The 13,275-nt window shown below is 62.5% G+C and overlaps 1 protein-coding gene across 1 annotated transcript; it reads right to left on the bottom strand.

Moving 5' to 3' along the window:
• Nucleotides 1-71: 71 nt before the first annotated feature.
• DNPEP (aspartyl aminopeptidase) lies at nucleotides 72-6,233 on the bottom strand. The gene is made up of 15 exons (XM_069861088.1): nucleotides 6,228-6,233; nucleotides 6,030-6,132; nucleotides 5,856-5,944; nucleotides 4,597-4,710; nucleotides 4,139-4,264; nucleotides 3,870-4,000; nucleotides 3,441-3,525; nucleotides 2,845-2,952; nucleotides 2,526-2,603; nucleotides 2,119-2,202; nucleotides 1,764-1,924; nucleotides 1,573-1,612; nucleotides 1,068-1,169; nucleotides 556-723; nucleotides 72-184 (listed from the first exon to the last, which is right to left on the bottom strand). The coding sequence occupies exons 1-15, from the start codon at nucleotides 6,231-6,233 to the stop codon at nucleotides 134-136; spliced, it is 1,446 nt and encodes a 481-aa protein (XP_069717189.1). The 3' UTR covers nucleotides 72-133.
• Nucleotides 6,234-13,275: the final 7,042 nt, after the last annotated feature.

Genomic DNA, 13,275 nt, shown 5'->3' with positions numbered 1-13,275 from the left:
CCTAAGGGTGCCCCGAAATTTTGATCCAGGACCCCGGCGATCCCCAGCCGCGCGCATGGACCACTCGTGGGTGAGACAGAGATGCTTTAATGGCCCCAGGGCTGAATCCGCCACCACCCCCTCCCTGCTGGGCTCAGTCGACCACCAGGCTGCTGCTGACCGCCGGCAGGAGCTCGAAGAAGCCCTGGAAGGAGACAGGCTGTCAGGGTGGGCCAGGCAGGGCAGGGGGACAGGCAGCGGCTCCCTGGTGGGAGTCATATCAGGCAGTGCCTTGCAGAGAGGAGGACCGCGTCGCCATAGTAACTTATCACTGACTCAAGGCTGACGCTGGTTGCCATAGGAACCATTTGGGGATGGCAGTCACCAGGGAAGGCTGGGATGCAAGGGGATACCTCTGGAAGCAGCTGCTACCTGTGCTGCTCTGGAGGGGTGGGAAGCCTGATGGGATGGCCAGGCTCTGGTCCAAGGCAGGGGCTGGGTAGGGACATGGGGATGCAGGAAATGCGGAGCAGCAGGGAAGGGTCTTTGGCACGGAACAGGGGACGTGGGGCTCACCTTGAAGAGGGCGATGCTCTGGAGCACCCCTGAGGTGCAGCACATCTCCCGGATGGAGTGCATGGCCAGCTGCGGGCAGCCGATGTCCAGCACGCGCAGCCCCAGACGGGAGGCCAGAATCGGGCCAATTGTGGTGCCACAGGGCGTGTCATTGCGCACCATGAATTCCTGCATGGGGACATGGCCTCAGTGGCTCCTCATGCTGCCCCATGGCCTCCCACATAGGCCCCTAGGCCTGAAGTGAGGCAACCTGGGACAAAGAAGCAGTACCAGCCCCAAGGCAGAGTGCAAAATCCCCTTGAGATGGAACACGCTCAGCCAAGCCCTCCTCTCTGGTTCCCGAGCTAGCCCAGGAGCTGGAGCCCCAAAAGAGCAGGCAGGGCAGACCAGGCAAGGACAGACACAGTAAAAAGGATGGGTGGGAGTCTGGCATAGGCTCCCTCTCCTGAGCCCACGGGTCACAGCGTTCCAAGCTGGTAATGTTCACAGAGGGCTCGCCCAGCCCTGCTCACCTGCAGAGGGACACCCACACGGGCGGCGATGTCCCGGATGACTGCCTCGGTGACAGCTGTGGAGGCGTAGCGCTGGTTGCTGTTCACTTTGATGACAGGGCCCTGTACAAGGGAAGGAATACCAGGGCCCATGACTGTCACCAGGGTTAGATGGCGGGGCTGGACACACTTGTGCGCAGGCAGAGACCCGCAGGGATTCAATGCTGTCCTGCCCCAGCCCACCAGTCTGTACACTGCTCCCTGCGTGATCCGTGGGGATGGTGACAGCCCTGCCACATGGACAGCTCCAGCTCAGAGCAGGTAAAGACCCCAGGGCTAAGGCTGTGGTCCCAAATAATTAATGCAGACATGTGGCATGGCCAAATCACGCAGCGGAACAAATGTCTCCCATTCAAGTGCCATTGAGCTGTACCCCATGACTGTGCTTCCAGGAGCACTGGGACATTTCACAGCACTGCAGGACAGACAATGCCTGTCCCAGCCCAAAGCAAAGGACTGCCCTTACCTTGTGGAAGGCTGGACGATGATTCTCCTCATGCTTGTCCCTGCAGAAGAGAAGGAGTTCCATGCTACAGCCCTCCCTCCCTGCTGCAACAAGGACTGTCCTGTCTATACTCCCTCGGGAATGATGGCAATACGCGCTCCCAGCCAGCAAGACAAGCTGCCCAGGTCTGCGCCACTGCTCAAATTACTCACACATAGTTGGGGTGCACAGCATGGGCCATATCAGCACTGATCATGTAAGACTTGGCCATGGCCTCCTCAAAGGCTGTCAGGTTTTGTGGCGACGCTGAGATCCGGCGCAGCACCAGCTCCGTAAGCAAGGACTCTGCGCCCTGTGCGCTCTCTGACCCTACCTGCCAAGGATCACCATTAGCACAACCACTCTGCACCCCAGGAGTGAGCAGACCAGCTTCACCAGGGGTGAGCAAACCATCCCCTGCCCTCTTGGAGCCTGGGATCGATCTCTTGATAGGCAAAGCTCGGGGAGGGCGAAGAATGTGGAGCCTCTCCCTGTGCCAGCCACCCCCGGTCTACGCCCCTCGCTCACCTCCTCGTTGTCGTAGAGCGCAATGAGACGCACATTGGGCTCCTGGGAAAGGGAAGAGGGCGCTGCACACGAGTCAATCAAAGCCTACAGAGTTAGAGAAGAGAGGACACAAGCCTGAGTGCCATCCCATCCCAGGAAGCTCAGCACTGAGTTGGCAGGAACTCCTCCAGAAGAGCCCAAATCACTGAGGAAGGGAGCTGTGGGAACACACATTGCCCAGTGAGAGCAGAGGTCACCTCTGGGAGCTGCTGGGAAACCCATACACCCAGGAAAGGGGGCAGCCCCCGTCCAACCCAAGATCATCCAACAAGTCAGATCCATCCCATAGGAACACAGTGCTGCTAAGCTGAGCCGGGGCTCACAGGGATCATGCTGTGACCCCAGGCTCCTTTCCCTCTCCCGCTCACCTGCAGGGCGCAGTAGCAGCTATGCAGATTGTCCAAGCGTGGCGAGAAGATGAACTCGTCAAAGGCACCACCCAGAGTCTGCAGGCAGAGAGCCAGGAGGAGCAGGGCAAACGCTTCGGGTCACCAAAAAGTACCTGCCACTGTGTTCCACTCCAGCCCCCTCACCTCTGTCCCTCAGATGCTGCCTTCTCTCAGTGCACTGAGCTCCCGCCCCAGGCGGAGGAGCCGCCCCAGGCAGAGGAAGCGTGCTAGGCAAAACCTGTGCAGTTCCAGCCCCCGGGTTATGCGCAGGCAGAGGGAGGCTCCTGCCCTTACTCACCGCTGGTTGTGTATCTGCCAGGCACAGTTCCATCTCCACAATCTGCTCTGGTTTCACCCCCAGCTGGGGGCAGATCAGGGAAAGCAGGACAGGGCTGTGCCGCTCTGCCTGGAAAGGAAGCAGAGCTGTGGGTGGGACGAGCGGTGGATCACAGTCAAACTCCCCATTCCTCCTTGCAGAGCCGTCCCACACCCCACTCACCTTGGCACAGTCCTCCCTCCTACTAGCCCATGCTGTGTCCACACCCCCACTCCACACAGCACAGCAGGGCTGTTTGCACGGCCTAGAGTGGGGCTCTCTGTTCCCTCTCCAATCCCCCCTCCCTTCCCTGCCTCCTAGGGAGACTATGGCTGCTTTTGGGGGCTCCAACCCTTTCTATGCCGCAGCTGCAAGCTAGGGTGGGCGCAGAGCAACGCTGAGGAGATGTGTCACATCCACAGCTCTACAGGGCAGAGCAGAAGGTGAGCAGCAGGTGAGCAGCAGTGACTGGGGAGGAGAAGGGGACTCTGCTGGCAGGGCCCTGAGAACTGGAGATCAAAAGTGACAAGGGTCAGGTCCTAGCAAACACCCCTCCTAGTCCTTGGCATTCAGCTCACCTGGGTGGCAGCATCGCAAGGGGTGGCCTCCATGAGCACCTCCTTTTCCAGCTCCTCCTGCACAGCACTGGCCAGAATGGGCACCCTGTAGGGAGATGGTGCCATGAGCTCCCAGGGCTTTGCTCAGCTTTGCTGCTTGGGTCATACACAACCAACCCTTCCCAGGGTGCCTGCCTTGCTCCTCCAGGGAGCAACAGCTGTGACAAACAAAGCAAGGACATCAACATTTTCAGCACAGATCTGTTCTGCCACCTCAGGGCGCCTCAGGGTCCAGCAACTCCTGGGAGGACTCTATGGGCTGAGAAAAGCTGTTGAAAACCACCCCACCACGATGAGCAGCTGCCAAAGTGAGAAAGGCTGGGCACTGCTCCAGCTGAGTCCCAGCCCTCCCAAGGACACGCCAGGGATTGAGGACAAGCCAGGCCTTACAGGTGGTGCTCAGTGTTGGGCCCGAAGTTCTCATTGATGCTGCGCTGCAGATGGATGGCCAAGTGGGGAATGCGGAGGATGGGCCGCTCCACATGTACCAGGCGATGCTCCAGGCGCCCTGTGGCCGGGTCCTGAAACACAAGGACGATAGCTGGGGCCAGGCCTGTGGGGCTGAGAAGTTGCTGCAGGTCCCGCTTTGGGTGGGAGTCACGTACCCAGAGCCAGGGTCACACAGCTAGCACGCTGTGCCTGTCCCAAATCAGGCTCACCTTTATGATCACCCTCCCGGCCACAGTGAGGTCACGGTCAAACCAGGTGTTCCAGATGCCCCCTCCATAGGTCTCCACACCGACCTGCACCATGCCCACCTGCCCCCGCTTTGAGCGCCGCTTCACCTGGGCGAGAACAGAGGTGTCACTACCAGCACTGCAAAGCCCCAGTGACTGGGTAACTGGTGGGGACTGGGCAGAGCATTCCCAGAGCCTCATCGCTGATCCTGTCAGCACAGGGTGCTGGGAGCTGCTTTGTGGGACAGGGGACATAGAAGTGGTAACAGCAGACGGAGCAATGCAGGGAGTAGGCACGGGCTGCCCTGGGTGGCACATTTAGGAGGTGTAACATGCAGCAAGGGTGCTGTGGGGCACAGTGACAACCAACCAGGGTAGTTTTCGCTCCTGTTGTGAAACTGGAGAGTGCCCGGGATAAGGCACTGGCTGGCTGGCCTTACCCTGAGGCAGGGGCTGTCAGTGTGGGCTCCCAGCAGGCTGAAGCCATTCCCAGGCTGGAACTGGCCCCCAACAGCAAAGGCGATGATGGTGGAGTAGTTCCTGGTAAGGAAGTACTGGGGGCAGAGGTGTGGGGGGTATGTGAGGGCCAGCCACCCCTCCATCCTTGTCTCCCCCCATCCCTGTGCCTCGCCTCATCCCTGCTGCCTTCCCCGTCCACCCTCACTGCTCCCCCCATCCTGGACACTCCCCTCTCCATCTCCCCCCACCCCCCATCCCGGTCACACCCCCTCCTCCTCACCCTCTCACCCCTACCCTGGTCCCCCACCATGGCACCACCTTCCTCCTCACCGCCCCCTCCTCCATCCCCACCGCCCACCACATCCCTACTCCCCATCCCAGCCAGCCCTCGACCCCATCCCCCCTGCCCACCCCATCTCCACCCCCCCAGCCCTCCTCACCACCACCATCCCTGGCTATGCTCCTCCTCCTTGCCACCGCCCCTCCATTCTCGTTGCCCCCTCCCCTCCATTCTCGTTGCCCCCTCCCCAATCACTGCTGCACCCCATCCTAGCTGCCTCCCCTTCTCGCTGCCCCCCCATCCCAACTGTCCCTGCTCCTACGTCTATCCCGGCTGTCTCCTCTCTCTGCCTCACTCCCCTCTATCCCGGCTGCCCCCCCTCCCCATCTCGTTTCCCCCCATCCCAGCTTGCACCCCTCCCTGCCTCATTTTCCCCCATCCTGGCTACCCTCCCTCTATCCCGGCTGCCCCCCCCACTCCGTCTCGCTTCCCCCCATCCCGGCTGCCCCCACCCCGGCTGCCCCCCCCATCCCAGCTGTCCCCCGGCTCCATCCCGGCTGCCCCCCAACCTCCATCCCAGCTGCCCCCCTGCTCCATCCCAGCTGCCCCCCTGCTCCACCCCGGCTGTCCCCCCTGCTCCACCCCGGCTGTCCCCCAGCCTCCATCCCGGCTGCCCCCCAAACTCCATCCCGGCTGCCCCCCAAACTCCATCCCGGCTGTCCCCCCACTCCATCCTGGCTGTCCCCCCTCCTCCATGGCCGCCCCCCCACCCCCACCCTGACTGTCCCCTCTCCCTGCTCCCTCCTCCATCTCGGCTGCCCCCCCTCACCCCACCCCCCATCCTGGCTGCCCCCCTCCTTGCCCGCCCCACTCCACCCCCCCCCCCCCTCAATCCCGGCTGCCCCCGTCCTCGTCCTCCCCGCTTCCTGGCCGCTCGCCCCCTGCTCCCCTCGCTCCCACCTTGTGCGCCGGCCGCACGTCCCAGCGCTCGGACTCCTTGAGCTCCTGGAAGCCGGCCTGGAGCAGGCGGCTGCGGCATTCGGCCACCACTGCGGGGGGAGCGCGGTCAGGGGGCCGCACCGGGGGCCGGCGGGGCCGGGGGGTGCGGGGGGAGGGGTGTGGGAGAAGCCTCACCGTGGTAGGGCGAGGGGCTCCGGTTCACGAACTTCACCAGCTCCTGCGCCGCCGCCTGCGCCGCCTGCTTCGAGCCCTGCGCCGCCGCCTGCGGGCACCGCCGTCACCGCCCGCCCCGCACCGGGACCCCCGGGACCCCCCCACCTCCCAAACCCATCCCCGGTACCGGGCAGCGCCCGACCCCCGCCCGCCCGCTACCTGCATGGCCGCCGCCGCGCCGCCCCGCGCGCCCCCTGCTGCCCCGGCGGACCCCGAACCCTGAACCCCGAACCTTGAACCCTGAACCCTCTGAACCCTGCGAGCCCCGCACCCTGCGAATCCACACCCCACAACCTGCACCCCGCCATACGCACCCTGCACCCCACACCCTGCACCCCTAGCCCTTAACCCTGCACCCGAAATCCTGCAACCCCCACCCTGAACCCCACACCTTGAATCCTGCACCCCACGTCTCACACCCTGCACCCCACACCCTGCAAACCGCACCGAGTACCCTGCGTCCTGCACCCCACACCACCTACACTGTACCTTGTACCCTGCACCCCCTACCCTGAACCCCACACCTTGAATCCTGCACCCCACACCCTGCAAATCGACACCCTGCAAACCGCACCAAGTACCCTGCATCCTGCACCCACACCACATACACTGTACCTTGTACCCTGCACCCCCTACCCTGAACCCCACACCTTGAATCCTGCAACCCACACCTTGCACCTTTCACCCCACGCTTTGCACCTCGCACCCTGCAAATCTGCACCCTGCAAACCACACCAAGTACCCTGCATCCTACACCCCACACCACATACACTGCACCTTGCACCGTGCAACCCCCACCCTGATTCCCGCACCTTGAATCCTGCACCCCACGTCTCATGCCCTGCACCCCACACCCTGCAAATCAACACCCTGCAAACCACACCGAGTACCCTGCGTCCTGCACCACACACCACGTACACTGTACCTTGTACCCTGCACCCCCTACCCTGAACCCCACACGTTGAATCCTGCACCACACATCCCGCAACCCACACCTTGCACATTTCACCCCACGCTTTGCACCTCGCACCCTGCAAATCCGCACCCTGCAAACCACACTGAGTACCCTGCACCCCACACTATGCATGCTGCACCTTGCACCCTGCATCCCACACCCTGTACCCTGCATCCTAAATCCTGCAACCCGCACCCTGAAACCCACACCTTGCACCCCACACCTTGAATCCTGAACCCCACACCCTGAATCCTGCACCCCACACCCTGCAAACTGCACCGACTACCCTGCATCCTGCACCCCACACCACGTACGCTCCACCTTGCACCCTGCAACCCGCACCCTGAACCCCACACCTTGCACCCCGCACCTTGAATCCTGCACCCCACACCCTGCAAACTGCACCGAGTACCCTGCGTCCTGCACCCCATACCATGTACCCTCCACCTTGCACCCTGCATCCCACACTGTGAACCCTGCACCCCCCTCCTGAACCCCACACCTTGAATCCTGCACCCCACAACCCACAGCTCACACCTTGCACCTTTCATCCCACGCTTTGCACTTCACACCCTGCAAATCCACACCCTGCAAACCGCACTGAGTACCCTGCACCCCACAATATGCATCCTGCACCCCACACCACGTACGCTGCACCCTACACCATGCATCCCACACCCTGCACCCTAAATCTTGCACCCCGTGCCCCCCACTCTGAACCCTGCACCCTGCACCTTGAATCCTGCACCCCACATCCCACACCCTGCAATTCAATACCCTGCAAACTGCACCGAGTGCTGCACCAGGACAAGGTGCCTGGTGCCAGCCAAATTCCCAGCTCCTGAGTCACCAGCGTGGGCACCCTGTTAGTGGGAGATGCCATCTGTGTCCTGGGGACTGGAAACTGGTGGTCCTGCTGCCCCTGACCCTGGGACCTGCCATGCCGAGAGATCATGATAGCCTTGAATTTATGCTCCCAGCCCCCAGCACCTGCCTCTCCCCGCCACCACAAGGAAATGAGCACCCCGCCACCTGGCACCCTGCAAACAGACAGCTGGAGGGTCTCCATGTCAACCACTGTCACCACAGCAAACACAGGGCCAGCTCCCCATGGAGACGGGAGCAGGCCGGGAGCAGGCACCCTGGTCCAGAGATGGGCCATGCTCACCCCCTGCCCAGCAGCCTCCATAGGGACTTGGGTGCCAGGCAGCTCCCTCCCTGCTCCTCCTTCCAGCATCACCTCTTGCTGCTCCAGGGATCAAGCTCAGAGTCGGGAGCTTCTGGGTGGTCTCCAGGTCACGCCTGGGACATTTGCAGTGTGGGTGCCTGGATGCCACAGTTCCCCCAGCCGGTGGCTGCTTGGAGGGGGTGGGTGACTGGAGATGCAGGTGCCTGGGACAGGTGGGTCCCCAGAGGGGTGGGAGCAGGGGGTGCCTGGGTCTGGGGTGGCCGGAGCAGGGGGTGAGTGGCAGGGCCGGGTGTGGCCCTTGCCCAGCCCCGCAGGAGCGAGCAAACGGCAGCACCCTGCCATGCGGCTGCTATTCCCGGAACAGCACGAAGCTTCCAGAAAAAGCTCCCACTCGCTATGTCTGGGTGGGCTCTGACTCACCCCTGGACGGATGCCAGGGGCTGCACAAGCACCTGACACGACTGCCCCCCACCCCATGGCCACGCTCCTGGGAAGCGCTGCTCCTGCCCCCAGTGCTCTCTGCCCCATGGAGCCCCAAGTGCAGAGGGGAGCCCCAAGCAGCCCCCTAGAACTGGTGCCAGCTCCTCCTCAGGGTATTTGCATCCGGCTGCCGGGCTCACACTTGTGCCACGGGGTGCCTGGTAGCGGCAGGGCCAGTGGCATCAGGGCACCATTCCCCTTTCCACAACCTTTGGCAGCCCAGGATGGGTGCCATGCAGCCTTTCCACCAGGAAGCGTTCCCTGGGGCAGTGGGTGTCTCTGGGGATGGGCAGCCAGAACTGAGTCTCACTGGAAGATGTTAACGGAGAAATGGCCCAGGGCAGAGCCTGTAAACACAGCCAAGGCTCCAAGGAAGTGCCACCCCCTTATCCTGCTGTCTGCCAGGATGCCTGCACCCCCTCCCTGCCCGCTCTGCCAGGATGAGTGCAGTGATGGCACCCATCGCGGCTGTCCCTCCCCATCCCAGCCCACGTGTCTGAGCATGGGAAAGTGAAATCACTGCCCAGGCATTGCTGGAGGCTGAGCCAATGGCCACCATGCCTTACATGAGCCGCCAGTGATGCAGCGGGTAACTGCTACCTCATCTCACTGGCATGGGTGATGCTATTGAGGCCTGCGGGAGGGCAGACAGACATCCCAGCATCCCCATGGACCATGAGGGCCGACAGTCATCCCTACATCCACATGGACTGTGAAGGCAGCTGGGCATCCCCAGCACCCCTATGGCCACTGGGGCAGGTGAACATCCTGTGGACCACAAGGGCAGGTCGACACAGCCTGCCCCTGAGCTCTGGGCACTGGTGAATTCCCCCTGCATCCCCATGGATCACAGGGCTAGCTGGAGGTGAGTGATGGGGGCAGGTATATGCCTCAAACACCCTCATGGACACAGAGGTAGCTGGTCTTCTTCAGCATCTACATGGCCCTGGGGGCAACAGGTCACCCCAGCATCCTCATGGACCAGAGAGACAGCAACTCACCCTGAGGACCTACATAGATGCATGAGGGCAAGCAAACATGTCCCAGCATCCATACAGGTTACGGGGCGGGGGGGCGTAGCTGGATACCTCCAGCATTCACAGTTGCCACTGGGCAGCCAGGAACCCTCAGCACCTCTGTACCACTCTGAGATGGGCCATTGTCCCCAGCATCCCCATCACCTGAGGACACATCGGTGGGGACCAGGGGCAGCCAGATGAGCTGTAGGTCCATGCTGCTGGCATGGGTGAAGGCGCGAGGGTAGCTGGGTTGAGCAGTTAGCGGGGGGGCTGCAGCCTGTAGTACACCTACCAGGTCCTGGGACCCCAATGGGCTGGGCTGTGATCCAGGCAAGGAAGGAGAACCATCTCCTATTTAGACAATAGCACGCACCCTGGGTCCGTCAGCGCTGGGGAATGGGCCACACAGTCCTTCCCTCTTAGGGTAAAGGCGCCTAGGAGACTCGCAGCTGTAAAAGGAGAGGGATGGAGGGAAAAGGCTGGAGGCCAAGAGGGAGGGGGATGGACACCCTCGCTACTTCATTCCCATCCCTCCGCTCACCCTTGAGCCAGGGCCAGGTGTGAGGGGGTTGAGGGTGTCCTGGTGGCAGGGTACAGGGCCAACGAGGGGCCAGCATCCCATTCCCACATCCTGTCCAGCTCCAAGCCCCAAGACGCCCACAGCCTGGGGAGGCTGTTTCTGGCTCCCAGGGCAGCTTAAATCCTGGGGGAGCAGTGGGGAGGGAGGGCCAGGGAGGAGGAGCGGTAGCGGGATGCAGCTGGCTTCGCTCACAGGGATGTCATGACCAGAGGGAGATGTTTGACATTCCAGTTCCTGACGCCTTCCCGGCAGCAGCCTCCTCCCAGTGCCAGTGCGGGGGCTCAGGGCTGCTTCCCAGGCTCCGCCGGTCTGGGTCAGCCTGGCCTGGGCTGGAGCTGTGGGGAGGCAGAACAGGGCTGGGACAGGACAGGAGGCAGCATCCTTCCCCTTAGCTCCCCATGCTGCACCCCTGCACTGCTGCTCTCTGCTTTTTGCAGCCCTTGCAGATTCAGCTGGCACTGAGGGATTGGGGCTGTGTCCCTGGGATGGGACTTCCACCAGAATCCCTGGGTCCTGCTCCTTGCCCCCTGCTTCCCATGCTGCTGGTTCCTGTGTGCACATGAGGCTTTCCTAACAGGCGCTGAGAAGTTCGAGGTATCTGTCCACTGCTGCCACCCACGGGGCCCTCCCCTGCACAGAGCCATCCGGGAAGGCTGTCAGAGGAAAGGCCACTTCAAATAGTTTATCCCAGAGCCGGGCTCAGGAGGGTGCTCCTGGTTAACACCTCTGAGCCGCTTCCCCTCCTAGCAGCAGTGCTCAAGAGCGCGTTTCCCCTCCCTGGGGCACCCCAGCCCTGCACAGCCCCCACCCCTGTGGCTCCGCAGCTCTCCAGAAGCCTCCTCCCTAATTCCACAGGAGTGGGATGGGGACAAGGTCTGCCTGGGAGTCAGGGTACAGGGTGTGTTGCATCGCTGCAGCTCTACCTGGTGCAGCAGGGCAGGGTGCTGAGTACTGCTGGACATGCAGCCCTGGGGTGCCCACGCTCCCCACACCCCAGGCAGCAGGGCAGTAGGACGGGGCCACAGGAAGGGGTGACCGGCTGGTGCAGCTGGCACTGTGCTGTCCCAGACCCCTGGGGTCCCCTGCGCTGCTGTGGGCACCCACCTGCCCCCCTGCACCCCAGTGAAGGGCTGGAATGCCACCCGGCTGGCACTTGTTGGGCAGGCAGAGCACACGTGCTGAGCTCGGGGATGTGCAGGGTGTTCTCGAGGCAGGGCCAGGAGAAGGAAGGATGCTGTCTGTTTTTCCATCTTCTACCCCCCACCCCCCACAAGCCCCCCTTCCTTCCATCCTCCCCCTTGCACTGGGATGAAACAACTCCATCTGGAAATACCTTCCCTTTTAAAGGCAGGCTCCGCCAGGCAGCATGCACACTCTGGGAAGCCGCTGCATTACACTGCAACTAGGTGGCCAGGAGGGCATTCGAGGATGAGGAGCTTGCAGGGGGGACAGAAGGGATGCGGGCCATTCAGCTTCTGCCCACCTGCATGGCTGTGGGGCCCAGGGAGCAGGCAGGAGGACGCTGCTGTGACCAAGCCCAAGCCTTAGCTGTGCTGGTGCTGCCACAGGCAAATCCTAGCATCACTTAGCATCTGCGTTGAACCTGTGGCAGAGGGCTGGGAGGTGCAGGGCTGGGCAGGGCTGAGCATTGCTCCTGATGCTGAGTCACCCGGTGCCTGGTGGCATGGCGGTCCCCTCCGCCAGGGCCTCCAGGGACAGAGGCGCTGGGGCTGTGCCAGCTGTTGTCAGCCAGAACAGCCTGGCTTGGGCAGGCCTGAGGTCACCAGGTGCACTGAGGGGCCTGGAGAGGAGGGGTGCTGACGAGGCAAGGGGGACACCCATGAAGGGGTACCCCAGCACAGCCCCCCTCCCTCAGGATGTCCTCTTTAGCTGGCATGGACTTGTGGATGGCCCTGGCACTGCCTGCCCTGACCCACAGCCTGCCCAGGAGGTGGGAACTTGCAGTGGGGAACCTGAGATGAACTGGGTTATTCCTCATTCTGAGAAGGTTTGGGGAGCTGGGCTGGGCTTTCTGCTCCCCAAAGTAATACCAGGCCAATGGAAAGGCTGAGGAGACAGGACAGAGCCTGCGACACCCTGGAATGACCCAGAGACCTTGCCCAGCCCTCAGGGTGACAGAGATCAGAGAGGGACTAGAGCTGCTTCGTCCAGAATCCCCATCCAGCCACACTCTTCACAAGCCTGGCATAAGAAGGGTTAACAGGGTGCCTCCCCCCTCCGCTATAAATATCATGTATGTCCCACGCGTATGAGCTGGGGAGGCTATTTTGGTTGGTTGCCTGCTGCTTCAGGAATGTGCCGGGAGCCGAGGACCTGGGGGGTGATGTCACTGGGGCTGCTCGAACCCAGCACCTGCTCGGGGTCACTCAGCAGCACCCCAAAAGCACCAAGCCCTGGGCTAGCACTCAACCCCCTGCATCAGAAAGGCGAGTTTGTGTGGTGGGTCAGCACAAGCACACTCAGGGCAGAGGTCCCCCCACATCTTCCCCTCCCCAGGGCCCTCCCTTGCTCCCTTTTGGGGTGCAGGTGCCCCACGTGGAGAGCCCAGCCTGGTGCTCCTGCCATGGGGCAGGTCAGGGCATCATCAGGGGCATTTAGGGGTGCTAAGGCCAATTTGAGGGCGCTCAAGGCCAATTTGAGGGCTGGGGCTACCGGGCAATAGGGTCTGGCTCAAGGGGGTCAAGTGATGGTGTGAAGAGCTGAGTCCCCTTCTTTCCCCAGCCCAGGCTGTCTGTCTGTCCATCCCACCACCATGGGTGGCACTGCATCCCTGTGGGGGTCTGGGCAGTGCTGGGGGGCTCACCACCCCCTGCCCCACTCCTCCCCTTGTGCCCCCAGGGACGGGGCAGTGCAGTGGGAGCTGACAGACTGGCAGAGTCTGGGGGTGCTCAGGGGCTCCACAGACATCATCATCATCTGCCCTGGGATGCAGAGGCTGGTGGTGCAGGCAGGTGAGGGGTGCT

The sequence above is a fragment of the Phaenicophaeus curvirostris genome, chromosome 7, assembly GCF_032191515.1.
Source record: "Phaenicophaeus curvirostris isolate KB17595 chromosome 7, BPBGC_Pcur_1.0, whole genome shotgun sequence".
NCBI lineage: Eukaryota > Metazoa > Chordata > Aves > Cuculiformes > Cuculidae > Phaenicophaeus > Phaenicophaeus curvirostris.
The sequence above is the reverse complement of the archived record's forward strand: the minus strand, read 5'-3'. Positions and strand labels throughout refer to the sequence as shown.

Excerpts from the sequence above, each read along its gene's own strand:
- DNPEP (XM_069861088.1), bottom strand. Across the intron at positions 4,711-5,855 it reads ACGTGCGGCCGGCGCACAAG|TACTTCCTTACCAGGAACTA; the intron begins GTGGGAGCGAGG and ends CTCTGCCCCCAG. Across the intron at positions 3,526-3,869 it reads CCCAACACTGAGCACCACCT|GGTGCCCATTCTGGCCAGTG; the intron begins GTAAGGCCTGGC and ends ATCTCCCTACAG.